Source organism: Microcaecilia unicolor, chromosome 1 (assembly GCF_901765095.1).
Source record: "Microcaecilia unicolor chromosome 1, aMicUni1.1, whole genome shotgun sequence".
In the NCBI taxonomy this organism is placed as follows: Eukaryota; Metazoa; Chordata; class Amphibia; order Gymnophiona; family Siphonopidae; genus Microcaecilia; species Microcaecilia unicolor.
In genome coordinates this window covers 137,228,448-137,248,913 of record NC_044031.1, presented here as the reverse complement: position 1 = coordinate 137,248,913, position 20,466 = coordinate 137,228,448, and the positions used below count along the sequence as shown (strand labels likewise).

At 42.7% G+C, this 20,466-nt stretch overlaps 1 protein-coding gene across 6 annotated transcripts in view; it reads right to left on the bottom strand.

The window, feature by feature from the left end:
• The window catches only part of DYNC1I1 (dynein cytoplasmic 1 intermediate chain 1), a 548,409-nt gene that overhangs the window by 94,218 nt on the left and 433,725 nt on the right, over positions 1-20,466 (bottom strand). For 4 of the 6 annotated variants that reach the window (XM_030200752.1, XM_030200770.1, XM_030200761.1 and 1 more), the window contains 2 exons: positions 17,761-17,901; positions 13,538-13,663 (listed from right to left, as the gene is read on the bottom strand). In XM_030200752.1, the coding sequence (XP_030056612.1) occupies positions 13,538-13,663; positions 17,761-17,901 (267 nt within the window). Of the gene's footprint in view, positions 1-8,498; positions 8,502-13,537; positions 13,664-17,760; positions 17,902-20,466 lie in introns of all 6 variants that reach the window. The other 2 variants (XM_030200797.1, XM_030200788.1) reach the window with 1 other exon arrangement.

The following is a 20,466-nucleotide window of genomic DNA, read 5'->3' as shown; positions in this document are numbered from 1 at the left end:
AAATTATGACATGATTTAGGGTAATGAATGCTGTAAGAGGAAGCCAATTTATTTGGTCAAAATTTGTGAAACAAAATCCATGACCAAAAGGTAAAATGCTGAAAACTCACCTCCATATGCACAGATTTCATGCATGCTTTTGTCAGGAGATTTTCCCCTCCTGCTTCATTTTGATTTTCAGTCCAATCAGATCCAGAGTTGTGATCTGGTACTATGAATCTTCATTCAAAGCTACTTGCCAGTGTTTCTCCTGTTTTATATTTCTCCTATCCTCAACTCACTCGGCTCAGTCACTGCATTGGAAATCCTCCACTAGGGTCATTCACTAGGGTCACCTTCACGAATCCTGCAATCATGGACCCTATATCCAGGCCACTAGGATATAGGGTCACCATTGTGCAACGATGAGACTTCATCCCCCAAGGAGCTGTGAATACTACCTCCAGAGAACCTCTAAGTTAAAAAATGAATGATATGCAACCTTTTAAATTTTGTTTTTTTTTTATATGTGTTTGCATGTCAAGTGGTACTTAGATGGCAACTCTGGCTGCATCAACTAATGGCTGGTGCTGGGCTGGCTTGTACAGTCTGAGGCCCACATATAGTGATCCAGTTTAGGATGGGCTGGAGAAAGCTTCAACGGAAACTCCAATTATTTGAATGTGAGGATAGTGCCGGGCTTTTACTGTCTGTGTTCTGCAAATGACAAGAAGGATTTGGATAGGCTGGAGTGAGATTTGACGGCAACTTCAGTGGTTGGAACTTAAAAGCAGAGCTGGGTGGATTTCTACAGTCTATGTCCCAGACCGTGTAGGGTCCCAATAAACTTTATTTTGGTGCTCTTACTTCCGTGTCTTCTGGACTGGTCTTTTGGATCTGGCGTTCTTCCACCCCTGTGTGTTTTGACATTCTTGGTTCATTTGTGGAAGTATTGGATCTCCTTCTTCTTTTCAGGTTCTTTGGATGGCCATCTGGTTGTAGGCTTCAGCTTGCCACACCTGAGTTTGTTCTAAGCACAGTTTGGCAGCCTTGCCTGCTTTCTTCAGTCTTTTCTACATGGTGAGAATATACTCTGCCAAGTTCCTCCCTGGGTTAAGTTCTTCCTCCCAGGCTTCTTGGACCAAATCCAGAATTCCTCTAGGTCTCCATCCATGTAACAACTCAAAAGCAGTGGCGTTCTGTGGTTCACTGCCACTTGAGGCGGATCGCTGCTACGCATATCCCCCCCCCCCCGGCTGCAGGGCAACACGGCACCCCCCGGTGTGACATGTCTACCAGCTCCATCCAGCCGGCACTTCGTGCAATTCTGCGCTGCTGTAAAAGAAGAAAATCGCCCCGTCGGCCCTTCCCTCACTGTGTCCCGTCTCGCCCTCTGATGTAACGTCCTATTTCCTCGGCGGGACAGAGTGAGGGAAGGGCCGATGAGGCGATTTTCTTCTCTTACAGCAGCTCAGACACGAGGCGCTGCACCACACAGCTGCTGGGTGGATGGAGCTGGTAAGGACTCGCCAGCAGAGCACCCCCCCACCCGTTGACACCCAGGGCGGACCGCCCCCACCGCCCCGCCCTTGCTATGCCACTGCTCAAAAGGAAAAAGCTTGTCACTGAGGCACTTCCCAGACAGCAAACAGTATATATAGGAGCAGGGTATCCCAGTTATTCCCATCTTCAGCCACACATTTTCTCAACATTTGCTTGAGAGTTTTGTTAAAGTGCTCTCACCAACCAGGTGTCTGCGGATGATACACTGATATCTCCAAGGGAGATATACTTGCTTCATGATTTGAGACATGAAAGTTATGCCCTGGTCAGTCAATAGCTCAGTGGGAATCTCCAAGCAGAAGAAACCTTTTCATGGAGCATTGGCCACTATGGTAATGTTCAAAATATGTAATGCAATGGCCTCTTTGTAGCATGTGGCATAATCCAAAAGGCTTCAGATGTACTTGTTGGCCCAGGTTGTTCATTTGAGTAGGTCCACAAAGTCCACAGCCCCCTGTCAAATGGGCATGAGAGGGCAGGTAGAGCCCTTGCAGAGCTGCGTCACAGGAAGGCTGGGCATGATTGGCAGAAAAGCACTACTTGATTATATACACCAGGCCAGAAAAACCATGCCAGGATATGTTCCCAGGTTTTCTCCTCCCCCCAGGTGACCACCCAATAGGTGACTGTATGCTAGTTGCATGACCTGTGATAACGGTGAGAAACTAACAGTTTACTTCCTCCCCCTCTATGGTTTCCTTGGCCACCCTACTATAAAAGTCATTCTTCACTATGAACTAAGTGGGAATTATCTTTGTTGCCCAAGGGGTTCTCATCTACTATTATAACCTTGGCCCATGTTTCTCTAAGGGAGTTGTTAACTGACGTGATCCCTTTCCCATTCCACTTGGGCAGATTATCTAAAGGGTCTGGGATGTCCTGTACATCTTCTCCTGGACCCGGGTCTTCATCAACTTCAGCTTCTAAATTCAGAGGGCAGCACGGTTTTTCAAACTGCTGCCGAAGGCAAGGTTTAGGCAGTTTTGTGTTCTCTATATACAAGTCAGGATTCTCCAAGTGGAAGATCTCAGGAAAAGACTCCTTTTCCTTCTTTGGGCCAGTGGTTAGCTAGGCCCAGATGGCTCCGAAGTTTGGGAAATTGCAACCTAGGACAACTGGGTAGCGGAGCAAAGGCAAGACCACCATCTCCAACTGAGCTTGTCCAACTGGCGTTTTGAGGAATACTTGAGTAGCAGATACTGTCTCTGCTCTCCATACACACATGACAATGTCACGGTCTGTTCATAGTCCACTTGCAGTCAGGTGACTATTCCCCTCTGAATGAGGGTCTTTACGCTGCCACATCTATTAGCACCTGGTAGGGGTTTCCATCTAATTCGACACAGTTCCTGCTCTTGGGTTCGGAAGCTTCCACAAAACTGCAAGCTTGCAGGGATACAATCATACCAGGGCACACATTATATTGCAATGATAGGGTGGATCGAATTGGTGTAGGGATAGCATTATACATTATGGAGGGCCATGAATCGAACAGACTAAAAATTCTACAGGACACATCTTGGAATCCCTATGGATAGAAATTCCATGTGTAAAGGGGAAAAGGATAGTGATAGGAGTGTACTACTGTCCACGTGGCCAAGTTGAACAGACAGATGCAGAAATATTATCAGAAATTAGGAAGGCTAACAAACTGGGTAACACAATATTAATGAGTGATTTCAATTACCCCAATATTAACTGGGTAAATATAACATCAGGGCATGCTAGGGAGGTAAAATTCCTTGATGAAATCAAAGACTGCTTTATGGCGCAGCTGGTTCAGGAACCAACAAGAAGGGGAACAATTCTAGACCTAGTCCTTAGTGATGAGCATGATCTGGTGTAGGACATAATGGTGCTGGGGTCACTTAACAACAGTGATCATAACATGATCAGATTTGGTATAATCTCTGGAGTAAATACACACATGTCCAAACAAACAAATAGGCAATCAATCTACAAGATCCAGCACAGAGATTAAAAAAAAAAAAAGAAGAAGCTTGTCAAAAGTAGTCCGGATCATCTTCCAGCACTATCATTGGTAACACTGGAACCAGAGTATGTAGCCTGGGTGTCTGTACTGCTTGCGTCACTTGAGCATGAGAATTCTGCTGTGCTTCCAAAGATCTCTGGGAAGCCTGCTGTTGTTTCTATGGCCTCTGCACCACTTGTTGCAGCTGCTGTTGGCCTTCAAACGAAACCCTGGCGTAGCCTCTCCATATTTTCATCACAACCCTAGCGCATGCTGAGCAGGAGGATCAAACCAAAAATAAAATCTGTCTGTCCGGTACTTACCGCTAATCCCTTTAACCCAGTTTTACTGTATGGTAGTTCTACAAGGCCTAGAGCCCAGGAGGGTAACGATTCTAGTTTCTTCTAACAGGTTAAGCTTTGATCCCACCGCTCCCACAATATGTGGTAATGTGAATGAGAGCAGGTCCTGAGCTCAGTTAAAGCAGAGCTACACATTGGGTTAAGGTGAGCAAAACTAATATTTAAGGTGCCAGGTAGGGGGTGCTGTTCAGTTCACAGATAGGGGAGAAAGTAAACGCAAAACTAGTCCTTAGATATAAGAATGTCCTCCTGTGGCCTGCTCTTACAGGGCCACAGCATGCACTAGTGCCTATCTTTGAAAGCACAGTTTGGGCCATTAGTGGTAAAGGGTGAGGACATGGCTGGAGTCACCCTGCTCTTCTAGGACCAGCTGATCAGTATTTCCCAGAACTGATATTCTGCCATCTCCATTTTCTCTACAAGATAGATTACCAAATTAATTAACTATCATACCCATGATAAAATCAAATATGCAATATATATAATATAAATTTAGCAAAAGTGGAATCACACCAGGTTTAAGATCCCCTATTCCAATACTTCTCAATCTTTTGTAGCTGTAACCCTATGATTGTGGCCAAATAAAATTGTGTGAATCTCCAGAGGTGTAGAGTATTGATGTACCTATGAACAACCTAACAGGTCGTGACTCCAAATGTGGGTCTTTTTTGTCCCGACCCACAGTTTAGGAAGCTCTGCTCTATTCAGTACTTGGTATTTATCAGCTATCACAGGGTCCTGGTTCTGGGTTAGTGTAACTTCAAGTATGGTGAATACCCATTGTTTTCAATACATTTAACTATGTTTTATGTACTTTTGTATACTGTATCATGTGTTGCATTTAGGTGCATCTGTAAACCTTGGACCTTTCATTAAGGTCTGGAAGAGGTGATATACAAGGTTTGATAAATAAATAATATAAACCAAACTGAACATGTTTCTAGGATATCACATATCTGCTTGTTACACAGAGACAGGTGATACCTACCACTTTTTCTCTGACCTTGATTACTGTGTTCAGTCTGCAGGTGAACACTCATGGGAAGTCCACTAATTTATCTGGTTATTAGGAACTAAAGAATAATGCCTCTCCTCTTGATAGAAACTTATAATACAGACCCCAACATAAGCACACCATCTAGCTTTAAATGTTTGTATTCTAGGATTGCCAGAGCTCATTTTTTGCCTTACTTATCTATTGCCACTTTGTACTAAAAACAAACATCCACAAAACATTTTGAATGAAAGACCATCACTAAAATTCCCCTGAAATGAAACAAAATGTAAAGTGACCCGTAGGCGCACCCCTAATAGTTTGTAAACTAACTTTGCAGAATTTTTTGATGGCTGTCAGCTATCTGTAAATGAAACATAAAAAGGCTGATATTGAAAAACACTTATGCAGTCTGCAGTGAGGCTAATCGAATAGGTTAGTCTACTTGAACAGATGATTTATACATCTAAAATTATTATATTATCTGTCTGAAGAAGAGGTGGGATTTACGGCATGCTGGGGGCAGCATCATTCAGACGTATAACTTATAAGATAATTCTATAACATAGGTGCTAACATGTACATGCCAATTATACATATAAATGTTTAGAATAATAGCACATATGCACGCAACTGCCAAAACCTGGCCCAAGTGCTTTTTCTAAATACCCACTTAACTTACATATGGGCCAGTTCTATAAATTGGCGCCTCAATCTAGGTGCCTCAATGCCATGAACTTAGATTCAATTCTATAACTCCATCTTGGCACCATTATTCCATTATAGAATACTAGCATATGTCAGCATAGCTGCCCATGTTTAGTTGCACCTTTTACGCTATGTCGATGGCATGCATAAGCTTGTGCACCCCCCCCCCCACGTAGGAAAGGGGACGGGTCGGAGGGCCGGTCCGCCCCGAGTGCACGTCGCTGGGAGCTGAGTCGGCTCTGCTGGTTCCCCTGCTCTCTCTGCCCCGGAACAGGAAGCAACCTGTTCTGGGGCAGAGAGAGAGCAGGGAAACCAGCGGAGCCGACAACCCCCCCCCCCCAGCAGCGTGCACCCGGGGCGGACCAACCCACCACCCCCCCCTTCCTACGCCACTGCATGAAACCAATTTCTTATCATAAGGATCTTCTTGCTACAGCACCATTAGGAAAACCCAAATTGCAGCCCCACATACTTTCATTAACCATTATCAGTACATAGGTCATGATCAAACTGACTAAAAAAGGCTTTCCCTGCACGCACTTCATCCCTAATGCTATAATTTTTCACACACATTACCCCCAGATTCTATATATTATGCCGAGATTTCTGTGCAGAAATCGAAGCATATTCCATAACAATGCGCATAACTTAATTAGTTAACAAGCCAATCAGTGCTGATAATTGGATGTTAACAAGCAATTATCAGCATTAATTGGCATTAATTAGAATTTACGTGCACTATCTGCTAAGTGTATTCTGCAAAGAGGTGTGCATACATTCTAATGTGCACTGCGGAAAAGGGGGTGTGGAACGGGCAGGTCGTGGGCATTACAGGAAACTATGCACAGGGCTATAGAACAGACATGATCTGCTCCTTAGGCGCCAGTATTTACAACAAGTTTTACTTGGCATAAATGGCTGCACCTAGAGTTAGGTGCTGTCATGGCTGCTCGGTGAATTTTATATACCGCGCAGAAATTCAGGCTTATTCTACAAAGTACGCTTAAATTAAGGCATACTTTATAGAACATGCTTAGGCAAATTTCATTTCAGTGCTGAATTTTTAGAAATGTTATACAGAATCTAGTCCTTAGCATGCAAAATTGCACATGTAGGCTCATAGAACACTGACAGTTACATGCATAACTTAATTAGTAATTTAGGTGCTAATTGGAACTAATAACTAACATTGGGTGATAACTGAAGTTAACTGGCACTAATTTACAGTTACATATATAACTGCACTTAGTGAATTTATTTATTGCATTTATAGCCTGCCTATCATCTAAGCGAGTTACAGATAAACATACATAAGTAAAACTAAAACAAACATAATAACAGTTGTTATTCTATAAGCTTAGCCCTCAAAATCTATGGCACATCCACTGCAAGTAGTCATTGCACGTTCAGGTCAGGGGTGTGCCAAACGTTTATATGCTAAGCTTCTAAAATCAAGCAAGTTATGTGCAGAACTGCAACATTTAGTTGGGAGCATTTACACCAGCCACTGACGTGGTGTAAGCATTGTTGGTGTGTAACAGGGGCGTAGCTATGGGGGTCCACGGGGGCCTGGGCCCCTGGTTTGGCTGGCGGGGGTCCCCAACCCCTGCCAGCTGAAGCCTTCTTCAGTGCGGTCTCTGGCGCAGCTGCGTTCGCTGCCTGCCCCCTACTCTTCTTTCTTCTTGTTCCTCCTGTGCTCTGGCCCCCTCCCACCGTAAGGTCTGGCTACGCCCCTGGTGTGTAAATGCTGACTTACATAGTGTTCTGTGCAAAATTAGTGATGTAGAATTTGGACTTAGGGGTAAATTCTATATATGGTGCTGAAAAAATTGCTATTCTATAAGTCACGCTTAAAGGGGCCCTTTTACAAAGGCATGTAAGGAACTACAAGCATCCAGCGTGAACCAAATTGGCATTACCATGTGCCATGGGCAGTAATTCTGAATTTGGCACACGCCAAAGACATGAGGTAGAAAATATTTTTTATTTTCTACCGAGTGGCGCTTACCTGGCGGTAAACAGCAGTGTGTGCGTGCTGCGTGCCTACCGCCCAAGTAGTGCGTGAGACCTTACCACTAAGTCAATGGGTGGTGGTAAGGTTTCAGACCAAAAATGGCCGCGCGCTGGTTTTTATTTTGCCACACGTCCATTTTCTGGCCCCTTAAAAAAAGGCCTTTTTTCCAGGACACTGTAAAAACTGGCCTGGCACGTGCCCAAAAGATGCCCTCACACTGCCACAGGTCACTTTTTGCTATGGGTTAGTAAAAGAGCCCCAAAGTTAGGCACAGTTTATAGTAACATATAGTAAATGGCATAGTAAATGATGGCAGATAAAGACCTGAACGGTCCATCCAGTCTGCCCAACAAGATAAACTCATTTTACATGGTATGTAATACTTTAAATACATACCGGAGTTTGATTTGTCCCTGTCTTTCTCAGGACACAGACCATAAAAGTCTACCCAGCAGAACAGCACTTATGCCCGGGAATCACGCCTAACTTTAGGTGCAGCCATGTGCACCAACTGAAATGTGGTGCAAATGTACGCGCCTCAATTGGGCACGTATCCCCTGTATTCTATGCGCAAATGCTAGGAATGCCCCCATTCTGCCCATGACCCTCCCATTTCTGTGTCCCCTTTTTCAACTCACATGTAAAATTTAGACGTGGATCCCTTGCCTAAATTTATGTGCGTTCATGTCAATTAAATCTAACTAGTGCCAATAATTGCTTGTTAAAAAGCAAAGTATTGGCACTAATTAGCTAGCTTAATTAAATTACACACAACAATTGGGAATGCGCCCAAATCTGCACACACAATTTTTGGCAACTTTTATAGAATTAGGGGGTTAGTGTATAGCATCCTAGTGCATAGCTTTAGCCAACATGCACAGAATTTACCCCTTATCCCACTACCACCTGCTTTGCAAATACCGTAGTTCTATCGCACAGTTTCAAACTATGACTAAAAGATTACAGTTAGTCCAGAATACGACTGCTCAGCTAATATTTTCATCAAGTAAATACGATTCAGCTTCATTCTTAGTGCAGAAACTCCATTGGCTCCCTATATATGCAAGACCTAAATTTAAGGGCCCCGTTTACCAAGGCACATTCTAGGCGCCTTAGAGTTTTTAATGCATGTTAACCATATATGTGTATTAACTGTGTACGCGCCTACAATATCTCTATAGGCGCCTACACAGTTAGTGCACATGCTAATTGTAGGTGCGTTAAAAACACTAGCATGCCTTAGTAAACAGGGCACTAAGTTATGTTTGTTGCAGGGGCGTAGCTAGTGGGCCCACAGGAGCATGGACTCCTACAGATTTAGCCCTGGCCCCCTCTACTTTCGACCCCCCGCCACTTCGACCTCCCATCCCGCCACCGGCGATGACAACCCTCCCCCACCAGGTACCTTTGCTGGCAGGGGTCCCCAACCCCTGCCAGCCTTAGTCTTCTTCAGCGCCGGTCTCCGACGCGTTCACTAATCTGTGCTCTGAGTCCTGACTGAGGTCCTGCATGCACATTAATGTGCAGGACGTGCATGCAGGACGTCAGTCAGGACTCAAAACACAGATCAGCGAACGCGCCGGAGACCGGCACTGAAGAAGACTAAACCTGGCGGGTGTTGGGGACCCCCACCAGTAAAGGTACCTGGCAGCGGGGGGTTGGTGAAGACGGAGGAGGGATGTCCGAAAGTGGTGGGGGAGGGTCGGGCGGCTGGGGAGGAGGGCTAAATGTGCCCCCCCACCTTGGGCTCTGGACCCCCCTCCTGCTGAGGTATGGCTATGCCCCTGGTGTGTTGACATTTAAGATTTTATACAGTGAGGTCCCTTCCTATCTTTCAGACTTTGCTGTTTTACTACATATGAAAGCTGGATCCAGATCTCATAACATGTTACTGGCTTTTCCCTCTATTAGATGGATTACTAAATGTAGAATGTTTGACTTGTCTCTCTATTATCAAGTTCTCTCGGTACGGAGTATGTTAGCGTTACAACTTTGGATCTTGACCAGTTATTACACTTTTAGGAAGACTCTTAAGACAGTTTTATTTACAGAATTAATTTGAAATGAACAGTTATTTTGTTATTATGTGTCAAATTATAATGTGACTTGTATTAGCTTTTTGTTATTTTTTATTTTATTGTAATCCACAGTGAACCACCCATAGTATTTGCAGAATATAAGCAGTGCATAACATAACCCAACAAAGGAGAGATGGAAATATATACTTAGGGGCTGATTCCCTACAAATTGTTCTTATAAACACAGAAGAAAAGCCTTAGTGCATCATGTCTTCAGCTCTTAAAAAGACAAATTATGGTAAATTAGAAACATTTTCCACATGGGTACTATAATTTTCTCGATCGGGTTCTGTAAAAATATGGGTGTATAGTTGTGAAGGGTAATCACAAATGTATTAAGTTAGTCCAATAAATGCATGGCCTATATTGTGTTTATTGCGCCTTATTTCTACATATGCGAGTAGACAGGACAAGCACAATCTTCACTAAAACTGATTCTGAAAGAGCTTCTTTACAGCATAATCAATTCTACGGGTGCTCATCTTGAACTAATCAATTTAATACAAAAGCTACGGCAGTGGAGGAAAATTTGAAATGGAATATGAAAATATTTAAAATGTTAGAAACACAGGTTATGAAGTCAAAGCTTATGAATTTAGCTAGATAACTACAAATGAGCATTGCAAGTTGAGCTCATGAGAGATCAAAGGCTACACACCCATTAAACACAAAAAATGGCGATATTGTTTACTTGCAGGAATCAAGGTTCCAAGAACTTTATGAACTCCCCCTCCCCCCTCCCCTAGTGTTGACAAACAAATCCACAGTGTTGCTTTAGAGGGACCTGAAGTTTGCTCAGACAAAATGTGACTGGATTAGCTCTCTCAAGGTAAAGCAATGATCTTATGTATCACAAACTCTTCATAAAACTGCAGTCAGAGTGAACTTGGTGTTACCAAAGATCCCTGTCAACGTGCCAGATAGTCTCAAAACAAGTTGATCTTGAAAACTTAATAATGAAACATCATGGTAGAGTGGAGAAGAAGCAGCCTTGTGATTAGTGCAACGGTTCAAATTTGATTTCCCCCTCTGATGTTTCTTATGACCTTGACAAATCACTTCACCCTCCATTAACTCAGGTATAAACTTAGGGGGCAATTCTCTAACTGGGTATCACGTTAGGCACCGCAATGGCAGCAGCGGAGCTAGGTTGACAGCACGGGGGAAACTAAAGTGGCACAAGAGCGCCGGCGCACATTTTCAATGCAACACTGTGAGAAAAAAATAGGCACTGACAGAACTCCGTTTGGGGGAGCGGCCGCTCCCCTGGCGCCCCACCTAGCTATGCCACTGTGCAATGGGGCAGGCTGACCACAAATTCTGAGCACAGATGCTGGTACAGAATACTGGCTTAAGCCCAAAGATGTCACTCGCATCAGACCAATGGCAGCTGTGAGTGTGCCTGATGCTACAGATCAAGGGGATGGGATTTGATATACCATCTCTCTGTGGTTACAATCAAAGTGGTTTATATATCATATACAGGTATTTATTTATTTATTTATTATTTATTTATTTAGATTTTGTTCACACCTTTTTCAGTAGTAGCTCAAGGTGAGTTACATTCGGGTACTCTGGATATTTCTCTGTCCTAGGAGGGCTCACAATCTAAATTTGTACCTGAGGCAATGGAGGGTTAAGTGACTTAGCCAATATCACAAGGAGCAGCAGTGGGATTGATCCGGCCACCTCTGGATTGCAAGACCAGTGCGCTAACCACTAGGATTATGTTGTACCAGGGACAATGGAGGGTTAACCTCTGGTTTCTATATAGTGCGATCAAAATTGCACATGCAAATCTGGTTGCAATGTGGATTTGCAAACACAATTTCATTACTTAAGCCAATCAGCGCTAATTGCCACTTAACAAGTAATTATTGATACTAGTTGGCATTAATTAGAAATTCTGCGCACAACTCGCTAGATGTATTCTGTAAGGGCCATGGGTGCGGAATGGGTGGGCCATGGGCATTCCAAAAACCTATGTGCAGGGTTATAGAGTATGCCTGCTCTGCACCAAACTTGGGCGCTGGTATTTTACTTGGCATAAATGGCTTCTAGGCTTATTCTGGCACAGTTTACAGAATATGCCTAGGTGGAAATATTTTGGGCACCAATTTTTCAGACACCATATATACAATCTAAGTGACTTGCCCAGAGTCACAAGGAGCTGCAGTGAGAATTGAACCTGGTTCCCCAGGTTCTCAGATCACTGTACTAACCATTAAGCTACTCCTCCACTCTTGGACTTTCTGTAAGTTATGCATACTCAAACACCACCCATGGGCATAGGAGCTGGCTCTGTGGGTGCTATGGGTGCTTGAGCACCCCCAATATTGAGAAAATTCCATGGGTATGCTCCCCGTGCAGTTGCTTGCTAATGCATGTACAGACTATTTTATAGAACAGCACAAAGTTCACATGTGCCATATGGGCATATGTGCCAACACAAATTGCCACTTACTCGTGTATGTACACTCTCTGCCAGATTCTGTTTAGGTGGCCCAACGTTGGACACGGATCCCACATCTGTGCATAACCTAATTAGCTAACGGTGCTAACAAGCAATTATTGGCACTAATTGGCAGTAATTAGTAGTTATGCAAGGATCTGTCCTGCGCCCTATTCTATAACATGTGTACCTAATTTAATAGATTGCAACACCAAAGGGGGCGTGGCTGTGGGAGCACTGGCGTAGCTACATGGGGCCACGGGGACCTGTGCCCCCCGTAGATTTGGGCCTGGACCCCCTGCCGATGACCATCTTGACCCCCCTCCCACCGTCAACCCTCCCCCGCCGTCGCCTACCTTTGCTGGCGGGGGACCCCAACCCCCACCAGCCGAGGTCCTCTTCTTCCGGTGCAAGGCTTTGCTCTGTTTCTGTGAGTCTGACGTCCTGCACGGATGTCAGACTCACAGAAACAGAACAAAGCTGGGGTCCCCCGCCAGCAAAGGTAGGTGGTGGCGGGGGAAGGTTGGTGGCGAGAGGGAGGTCATCGGCGGGGGGGGGGGGGGGGGTCAAAGTTGGTGGTGGCAGCAGCGGCGGAGGGTCGGCGGCTCCAGGGGGGGGGCTAAAATGTGCCCCCTCACCTCGGGCTCTGGACCCCCCTCCCGCCGAAGTCTGGCTACGCTCCTGCATGAGAGGGGCATGGGCAGGTCAGGGACGTTTCCAGAATTGAGGCGTGATGTTACAGAATGGGGTCATTTACACGTCCAACTGTCATTAGTTGCACGCCAGCATTTACACCAGTTTTTGGCAGACGTAAATGCAGCTGCCAAACGTTAGGTGCAAAATGTGCGCTAAGCTAGTAGCACCCTGCTTAGCACAGATCATCCCAGCACCTAACTGAATTCCCCCCTTGTGCTATTCTGTAACATTCTATATTGCCCTTCACAAATGTAGGTGATGTCTGGGGACAGGAAACACCTACTGTGCCTGCATGTAACTCACCTTGAGCTACAACAGAAAATGTATTACCTAAATCCCTCCTGTCTGCCCTCAAAGTAAATGGGGCCACAGGGGTCCCACATTGTTGCCCCCTTTCTCTATATGGCCTGCAGCAGGAGAAGCAGAATGAGTCAATCTCTGTACTTGTCTCCATAGACATAAGATTGGACCCTGAATCATTGCAAGGTAATTACAGTCAGGTTCATGCAGGAATCACTTCAAAGGAGGTCTGAGACACTGGGAACAGCAACACATATTTTCCTGAAATCACAAGCAAAGGCTAGGCGTAGAGCATGCAAAATTAGTGGTCCGAAGGATGTGCTTTCAGTTCTTCTAGCCCCCACTATAAGGCTGAATGTTTCATACGTCTCATTTTGTACAAAATTCTACCTAAATGTTCAGTAAAACCATGCAAGTACCTCTCCAACATCGTAGATCCATATGCGGCCTTCTGAGTCTCCAACTGCCACCTCTCTCCCACCCTGAGCCCAGCGCACTCGGTTAAGTGCTGCTGCTCCCTCGACAGTCACACTTGCAGTTGGAACCTAGCACAGAAATAATAATAACCAAAATAATCACGCTAATTTCATTCTATTGATAAATATGCCAGTTTATATTGATATGCTTAATGAGATGAGTCACTAATTCCCAAACACAGCTTAAAGTAACACTAGCACAGGGGAACAAGGATTCATTGTTCTTTCATCAACATGCTTCACTGAGTTGAGGGAAAGAAACATTATTTTTAAATAAAAAAAAAAAAAAAGAAAGATTTTCCACAGTAAAAGGGTAGTGAATGGCATGAACATTTTTTCCAGATTATACAATACAGGCATGCAACCAATAACCGCTGTGGCTGGGTTTTCAATACTGTACAAGCTAAGATATATTTTGAATATTTCACTGGATCTACACTCATGAAGAGACACAAACAGCAGTCAGAGATGCTACAGGGGTTACTAAAATTGATGGACACACTGACTGTGAAATCCTTCCCAAGAAGATAAATAATATACTATAGAAAAAGGTACAGCTTATACTACTGGATGTGGTCATGTATGTGTATTGGGGGGGGGGGTGTCACTGAACATATTCCCTAATCTACATGTGCTATCACAACAGGCCTGGACCAAGAGCCCATCTACTGTGTGCCAGAGCTGACAGAAGGCAGGAGCATCTGCATAGACTTTGACACGGATGCCAGCTGCATGGCACACAGCCAGTCAGACAGAAGAGCTGTGTTATTAAATGCAGTCTTATTTGCTTAGCTCGTTAATATCTGGAAGCTCACAGCTTCCTACTGTTGCAGTCTCTATCCAGAGGCAGTGAAACCTGAACAATGGGCTCCGCAGCTTAAAACCGTCAGGCCATCTTTTCTAGAAGCCACTGTACTGCAAGCAACCTGCTCTTCAACAAGTGAGTTCAACTCCTTGCAGAGTGCTTTAGCAATAAGTTGGGGGGGGGGTAGCTTTCCTTCAACACATGTGTTAAATTATTTTCTTAATAAATAGCATTTATGTGCAGTTGGTCTCTTGCACTGGAAGTGTGTTACTGGAGTTCACAGAGTACTTCAGCTGGGTTACTCCACCCCAAGCATGTTGCGGTTCAACTTATTTACATCAGAACAGTCTGTTCAAATGCCAGAAACAGGGTGGACAATTTGCAGCTAAATGGACAGCAAATAACACACCTAAAATGTAGATCTGTGTCACTAAAGCTTGTCACCATTTATCAAACCACCCATAGGAGCCAGCTCTGGGGGTGTTCAAGCACCCGCCAGTATTGAACAAACAAACTGTGTCCAGGGAGAGGGCATTTCCATCGCCTTTAGAACCCCCAATAATTTTGAAAAGTTGGCTCCTATGAAACCACCGAGGATGAGTTAATCAAATCTAATCACAAAACAAAGATTTGTGTTTCAATTTGCTTAAACAAAGTAAACGACATTTCTCCAAAGAATCGGATTTTGCATGCAGCAAAATGAAACGTCTTCAGTATTTCTAGGGCCAGACACAACCTTGAAATAATTTCTAGGACTAAGCAGGATATCTGTGCTCTTTATAATCACTGCTTTTTATTGCTGGATTTCTCTACACACAGATACCTAAAGTATGCTAACTTCTTCAGGTTGAAGCTTTTTAACGTTTTAAAAGTGTAGTCTAGTCTGGATAACATAGAACATTCCAATACATGGCACTCAAAAACAACAACAACAAAAAAAAGTTTAAAATAAATACATTCATGCTCAGATACATGTGCTAGTATTGTTTCTTTAAGAATACTCCTAAAACACACCTGCAGTGACGATAGTTGCAAAGACTTTTAATCTGTCAAATTTGGGACACGTGTAAAAGGCCAAAATATCTCCGAAAATGTTTATGTTTCTTTGTCACTTTGACAGGGTTGACATGTCTATCTGACTGAGCTTTTACAAGTTTTTACAAACTTAGGCATGTATTTAACATACACGTCGCTTAGATGCTGTATTTAAAGATTTACTTTGTACCAGCATCTCAGAAATGTAGTTACTGAGTCATTTTTCAAGCACAAAAAATATATAAACTTTTTTTCTGTCACAATAGCATCACTTGTCCTCACTGTGCTTTCCACCAAAGCAATGTGCACACATGTACAAACTAAAACCATGTATGACCATATGCAGAAACACTTTTAGGTTAATGAAATCTTCATAAAAGTGAGTTACCATAATTCTTACTTGCTCAATATGCTGCAGGATATCTTGAACACTAATATAACGACAGATATAGGTTTAGCAAGCAAACATAATAAGGATTGCATTCGTGTTAAACCATGTCTAGCTCCTAATCTGCCATTTGTTCCTGAACAGAGGTAGCCCAGTTTGTTAGGGTGCATAGTAAATATGACCATATACTTCTTTGCACTGCTTTGAATTAACAATGCAGCCCATTACAATCAAAAGTGGCAAACAAAAACCTGAAATTTAGTCAAATCTTTACAGACCCTTCTTTAAAACAGTGGAAATCAAGATGGACGCTTTGAAATCAGAGCAATGCTGGCAACATATAATTTGTATGATATGCCAGTATAAATTCTTCTGTGGTCACCTTTAAAGAATAAATGAAATGATAATCATGGAAACTTAGTATAGGGTTCAGACCTATCTGCAATTAAATTATTTAAAGAACAATTATGTTTGCTACAAGTTTTGGGGTGCTTTAAAACAACGTCTACACCTATGCATGGTTTCAGTCTATAGTGTTCCAAAGACATTTTATCAAAAAGGACCAGAACATTAAATCTCTGGTAAACTTTAAGGACACCTGGTTACAAAGGATTTTTTTTTGCACCTATGGGAAAACAATCTCTGGATTTCTAAAAGGAACGAATGCGGTTTCTGCTAAGGAGCAATGATATTTGCAAATTACTAGTAGTAGCTGAATTCAGTATTAATTATGATCACTATGCTGTATAAAACCCTAGATAATAAATATTTCAATGTACAGCTCACTCTATTGTGTCCGCTTTCTGGGATATATGCCCTGTAATGATCTAAGAAAAGTTTGCTGGGAATTATAGGAGAAGGTTACTTATCATTCTACTTAAATAGTTATTGGGTGATCTCTGAATACTGAAACTGCACTTCATGAGGGGGGTTAACTGTGGAATGCTTTTGGGATAGTATAGATCCAAACTTAAAAGACACCTCACTTTGCTTTTAACTAGAACACCTGAAGGACATGCTCCCTCGCCAGGAAAGAAATTCTGAAGGCAATCGCCCTTCTCTATCCCCCCAGCGGGTCAGCTCTCTAATTAAAGAGGCTGCAGTGCTTCCTGCTCTGAACACTTCAAAAGCCCCTGTTTTTTTTTTTCCTGCTACAGTTGACATCATTTGCAGGACTCATCCCTCCTCTTACCTGCCCACACTTATTTATGGAGACTTTGAAATCGATTGAATTTTACTGTCATGCCAAGGATAGATCATGAACCTACATTAGTGCAATACATTTCAAGATTTCCAATGAATCTATTTTGTCTCTCACCATATCAAAACTTAAGAAAACTGGGGAAACAATGTAATTTATAACTATAAATGACATATCATTCCGTTACATTTTATAAATTTATACAGTACATAATTAGAGGCCCTATAATGAATTTGGAGCTACCATGTTAATCCTTAAAATATATAAACATAAATAAAGTTTTAAGGAAAGAAAGGACATTTATTATTTAACTGGATTTTTTATACCAATTCACAATTTATGGGTTTTTTTTTTTTTGGGGGGGGGTTGGATTATGCAAAATTAAAGATTGTAGGAACAATAGAAAGCAATCGTAATCCATTAGAACTCATGTAATTATTTGTGTCAATTAGATTACAAATGAGAATGGAACCGAATCTCAATCTGGGCTCAGGAGCCAAAAAGGCCTTCACGGCGAATGCTTGAAGTGGGTGGATTCCTTTAAACCTGTTTTAAAGCAAACCAGAATAAAACACAAACAATTGGCACCAAAACTTTAAAAATAAATAGGCATGCTTAGGAAGCATTCATATTTTTTTGCTTTGTACTTTGAGAAAACTAGCTACTGGTTGCACCCGGCCCAGCCCGCCCATCCCCCACTCCTGCCCGACCCTCAAAGGGTTAACTCCCAAGCTCACCTCCGTGTCATTATTCAGGTTCCACAGATCCAAGCGCCCCATCCCATCCACACAGGCAAAGAGTGCGGGATGCACTGGTGACCACATGACGTCGTACACATAGTCTGCATTGTCTTCAAAGGAGTAGAGCGGCTTGTTGTGCTGCAAAGCAGAAAGAACATGAAGACTTTGTGGCGCTAGTGCTGCCTCAGGCTGTCTGGCGAGTCTAATTAAAAACTTTGCACATTGACAAAAGTGTCATAAAACTCTGGAGATGAAAGTCTTGCAAAGGTGTACTGTAACGTTAATGTTAGAACAACTAGCCACTGGTATAAATAAAAAGAAGGGGGAGGTGGATGAGAGAGGGGAGGTGGGATTTTTTTTTCTTTCTTTCTTTCAGAATGCTAAAAACATCGCTCAAAACATTCCGGGCAGGTAAACAGTGTGCTCATTAGCCTGGAATCCTTGCAGGGCAGTTTGCAAAGTTCCTCCTAGAAATCAATCAAGCTGTGGTCTGAAATGATAGGGAACCTCGGGCAGAGCCGCAGTCGGAGAAGGCTGCAATGCAGACCTGCCCAGCGAAGGCGGCGACTGCCATCTAGTGGCACTTTGGGGAAGCGCTGGCTGCACGGAGAGAGTCCCGCAGCAGACGAGTGACAGACATCAAGAGACTGCTGCTATTGCTTCCATCCCCGTGTTTCTGCTCAGTCCTATTCTCCCCCGCCCCCTTCATTCTGTACTCTTCTGTGGGGTCACTTTAATCTGATAAAATCTCCTCCGCATATCCCTAAACCCAAAGAAACAACAAAAACCTGCTTCATTAATGAAAGGTTTGACTTGAAGCAAACGCGTTCCTATGTAAAAAGCCGAGACACTTTAAAGCAAGTCAGCAAAAAAGACCATCGTGAAAACAGCACGGAGTACTCATGACTTAACCTGCTTGGACTCGTATTAGTTTCTGCCCAACATATTAACCTCGGATCAATTAAGACAAAAGTTTAATTTAAACGACAACCTCAGTGTTAAAAAAAAAAAAAAACTCCGACCTAAACCTTATAAATAATTTCCAAAAAGGAGGGAGTCGATAAAAACCAAAATAAATACGATAGCTCTGAACCTTAAAAAAAATAAACATACTGGAAACAAACAAACAAAAGTGTTTCATGAGACTTGTTTACTTAAATACAGGAAACACTGATCGCTGCCTGTGGCGATAAGGTAATACGTGAAATTATTCCCAAAGGATCAATACTCCCATCCTCCGGTTTATTGCCACAGGCTAGGCTGAGGATAGGAAAGACCCTTTTCACCCCCATGTAATAAAGAAAAAAAGTGCTTCAGTTTTAAGATTCACTTCAGATATTTTAATGTCATCCATAAACTACAGAACAGAGACCCCCTCACCGATTTTTTTTTTTTAATTCGGAATTGCTTTAACTCGTTACCAATGACAACTAAACTATATAGGCGAAGATGGATGGATACGTGAAAAGCTACTACTACTACTTATCATTTCTAAAAGCTCTGCACTAGAGGTTTACACTAGGCAAAATCTGATTCTAACTTTAAGATGGAGCAAAGCAGTCTCTCACCGAAGCCTTCTGCTCTTTATCTGGACGGATAAATAACCAAGTAATCTGATAGGTCTCATAATAGATAAGAGCATTAACACACGGAATATATTTTCTATTACGCCAGCAAAATACATCCAGACTAGTGCAAGTCCTGCCCTTGGGTGGAACGTACAGAAATTATTTTTGTAGTCCAAGAGTAAAGTAGTTAGGCAAATGCATTTCAAAGAGACGGCGACACATGTTTCTACGAAAGGCACTTCCCTGAATTCTTTATAGTTTAGGCTGTACTCGGTGGTCGGGAACTAGGGAATAAGTCTATCTATGTAAGCCACATTGAGCCTGCAAATAGGTGGGATAATGTGGGATACAAATGCAATAAATAATAATAAATAAATAATAATAATAATATCTTATTGAAAGCTCAAACTTGGTAGTAATTCCACTGTTGATTGAACCTGGCATGAAAAAGTGTGCCCATAACTTAACGTTTGTGCTTATCAGCATAGATTTCATTTTGGTGTGTCTCATTATTCTTTTAAGAAGTCACTAACCCTCCAAGTCCCTTTTGACATAATCTTTCTCCCAAATCCTTTCCCTGTAATTTTCGATAATCATTTTCCTTCCTCAATCCTCTTGAAAGGGAGATCTACTTTTAGTGCGCCTTCCTGAGTCCAGATGCGCACTGCAGCAGCCCAGGGCCACTTTAAGGCTGCTGCCGTTCCTCTAAGGACTTTTCCCAATCTGTTTTTTTAGAAATACAGTTTTCAATTACGATAAGAAGAGGGATTGTGAATGAAAAGCATTTTAGATGGGACTAAGAGATCATAGCCTCTTTTTTTTTCGCTTGGTTAAAAAAAAAAAATCTCTCGGGCACCCATTAATCCTGCGTCTTCCTCAGGTTGTGTGGTAATTTTTTCCCTTTCTATTTTTATACATTTGTCGGTGTGTATGAATCTGCCGTGCCTATACACATACATGCACAAACAAGACATGTCATAATTAAAGCAATTCCACATATTGGAGCCTTGCTCAGAAATCAGACCTGCCACACGCAAGCCAGAAAGACGAACACGATAATCCACTGCCATGTCCTATATATTTAAAAATTGACTTTATATATATTATTACAAAAAATCTTTACCATATGGTAAAG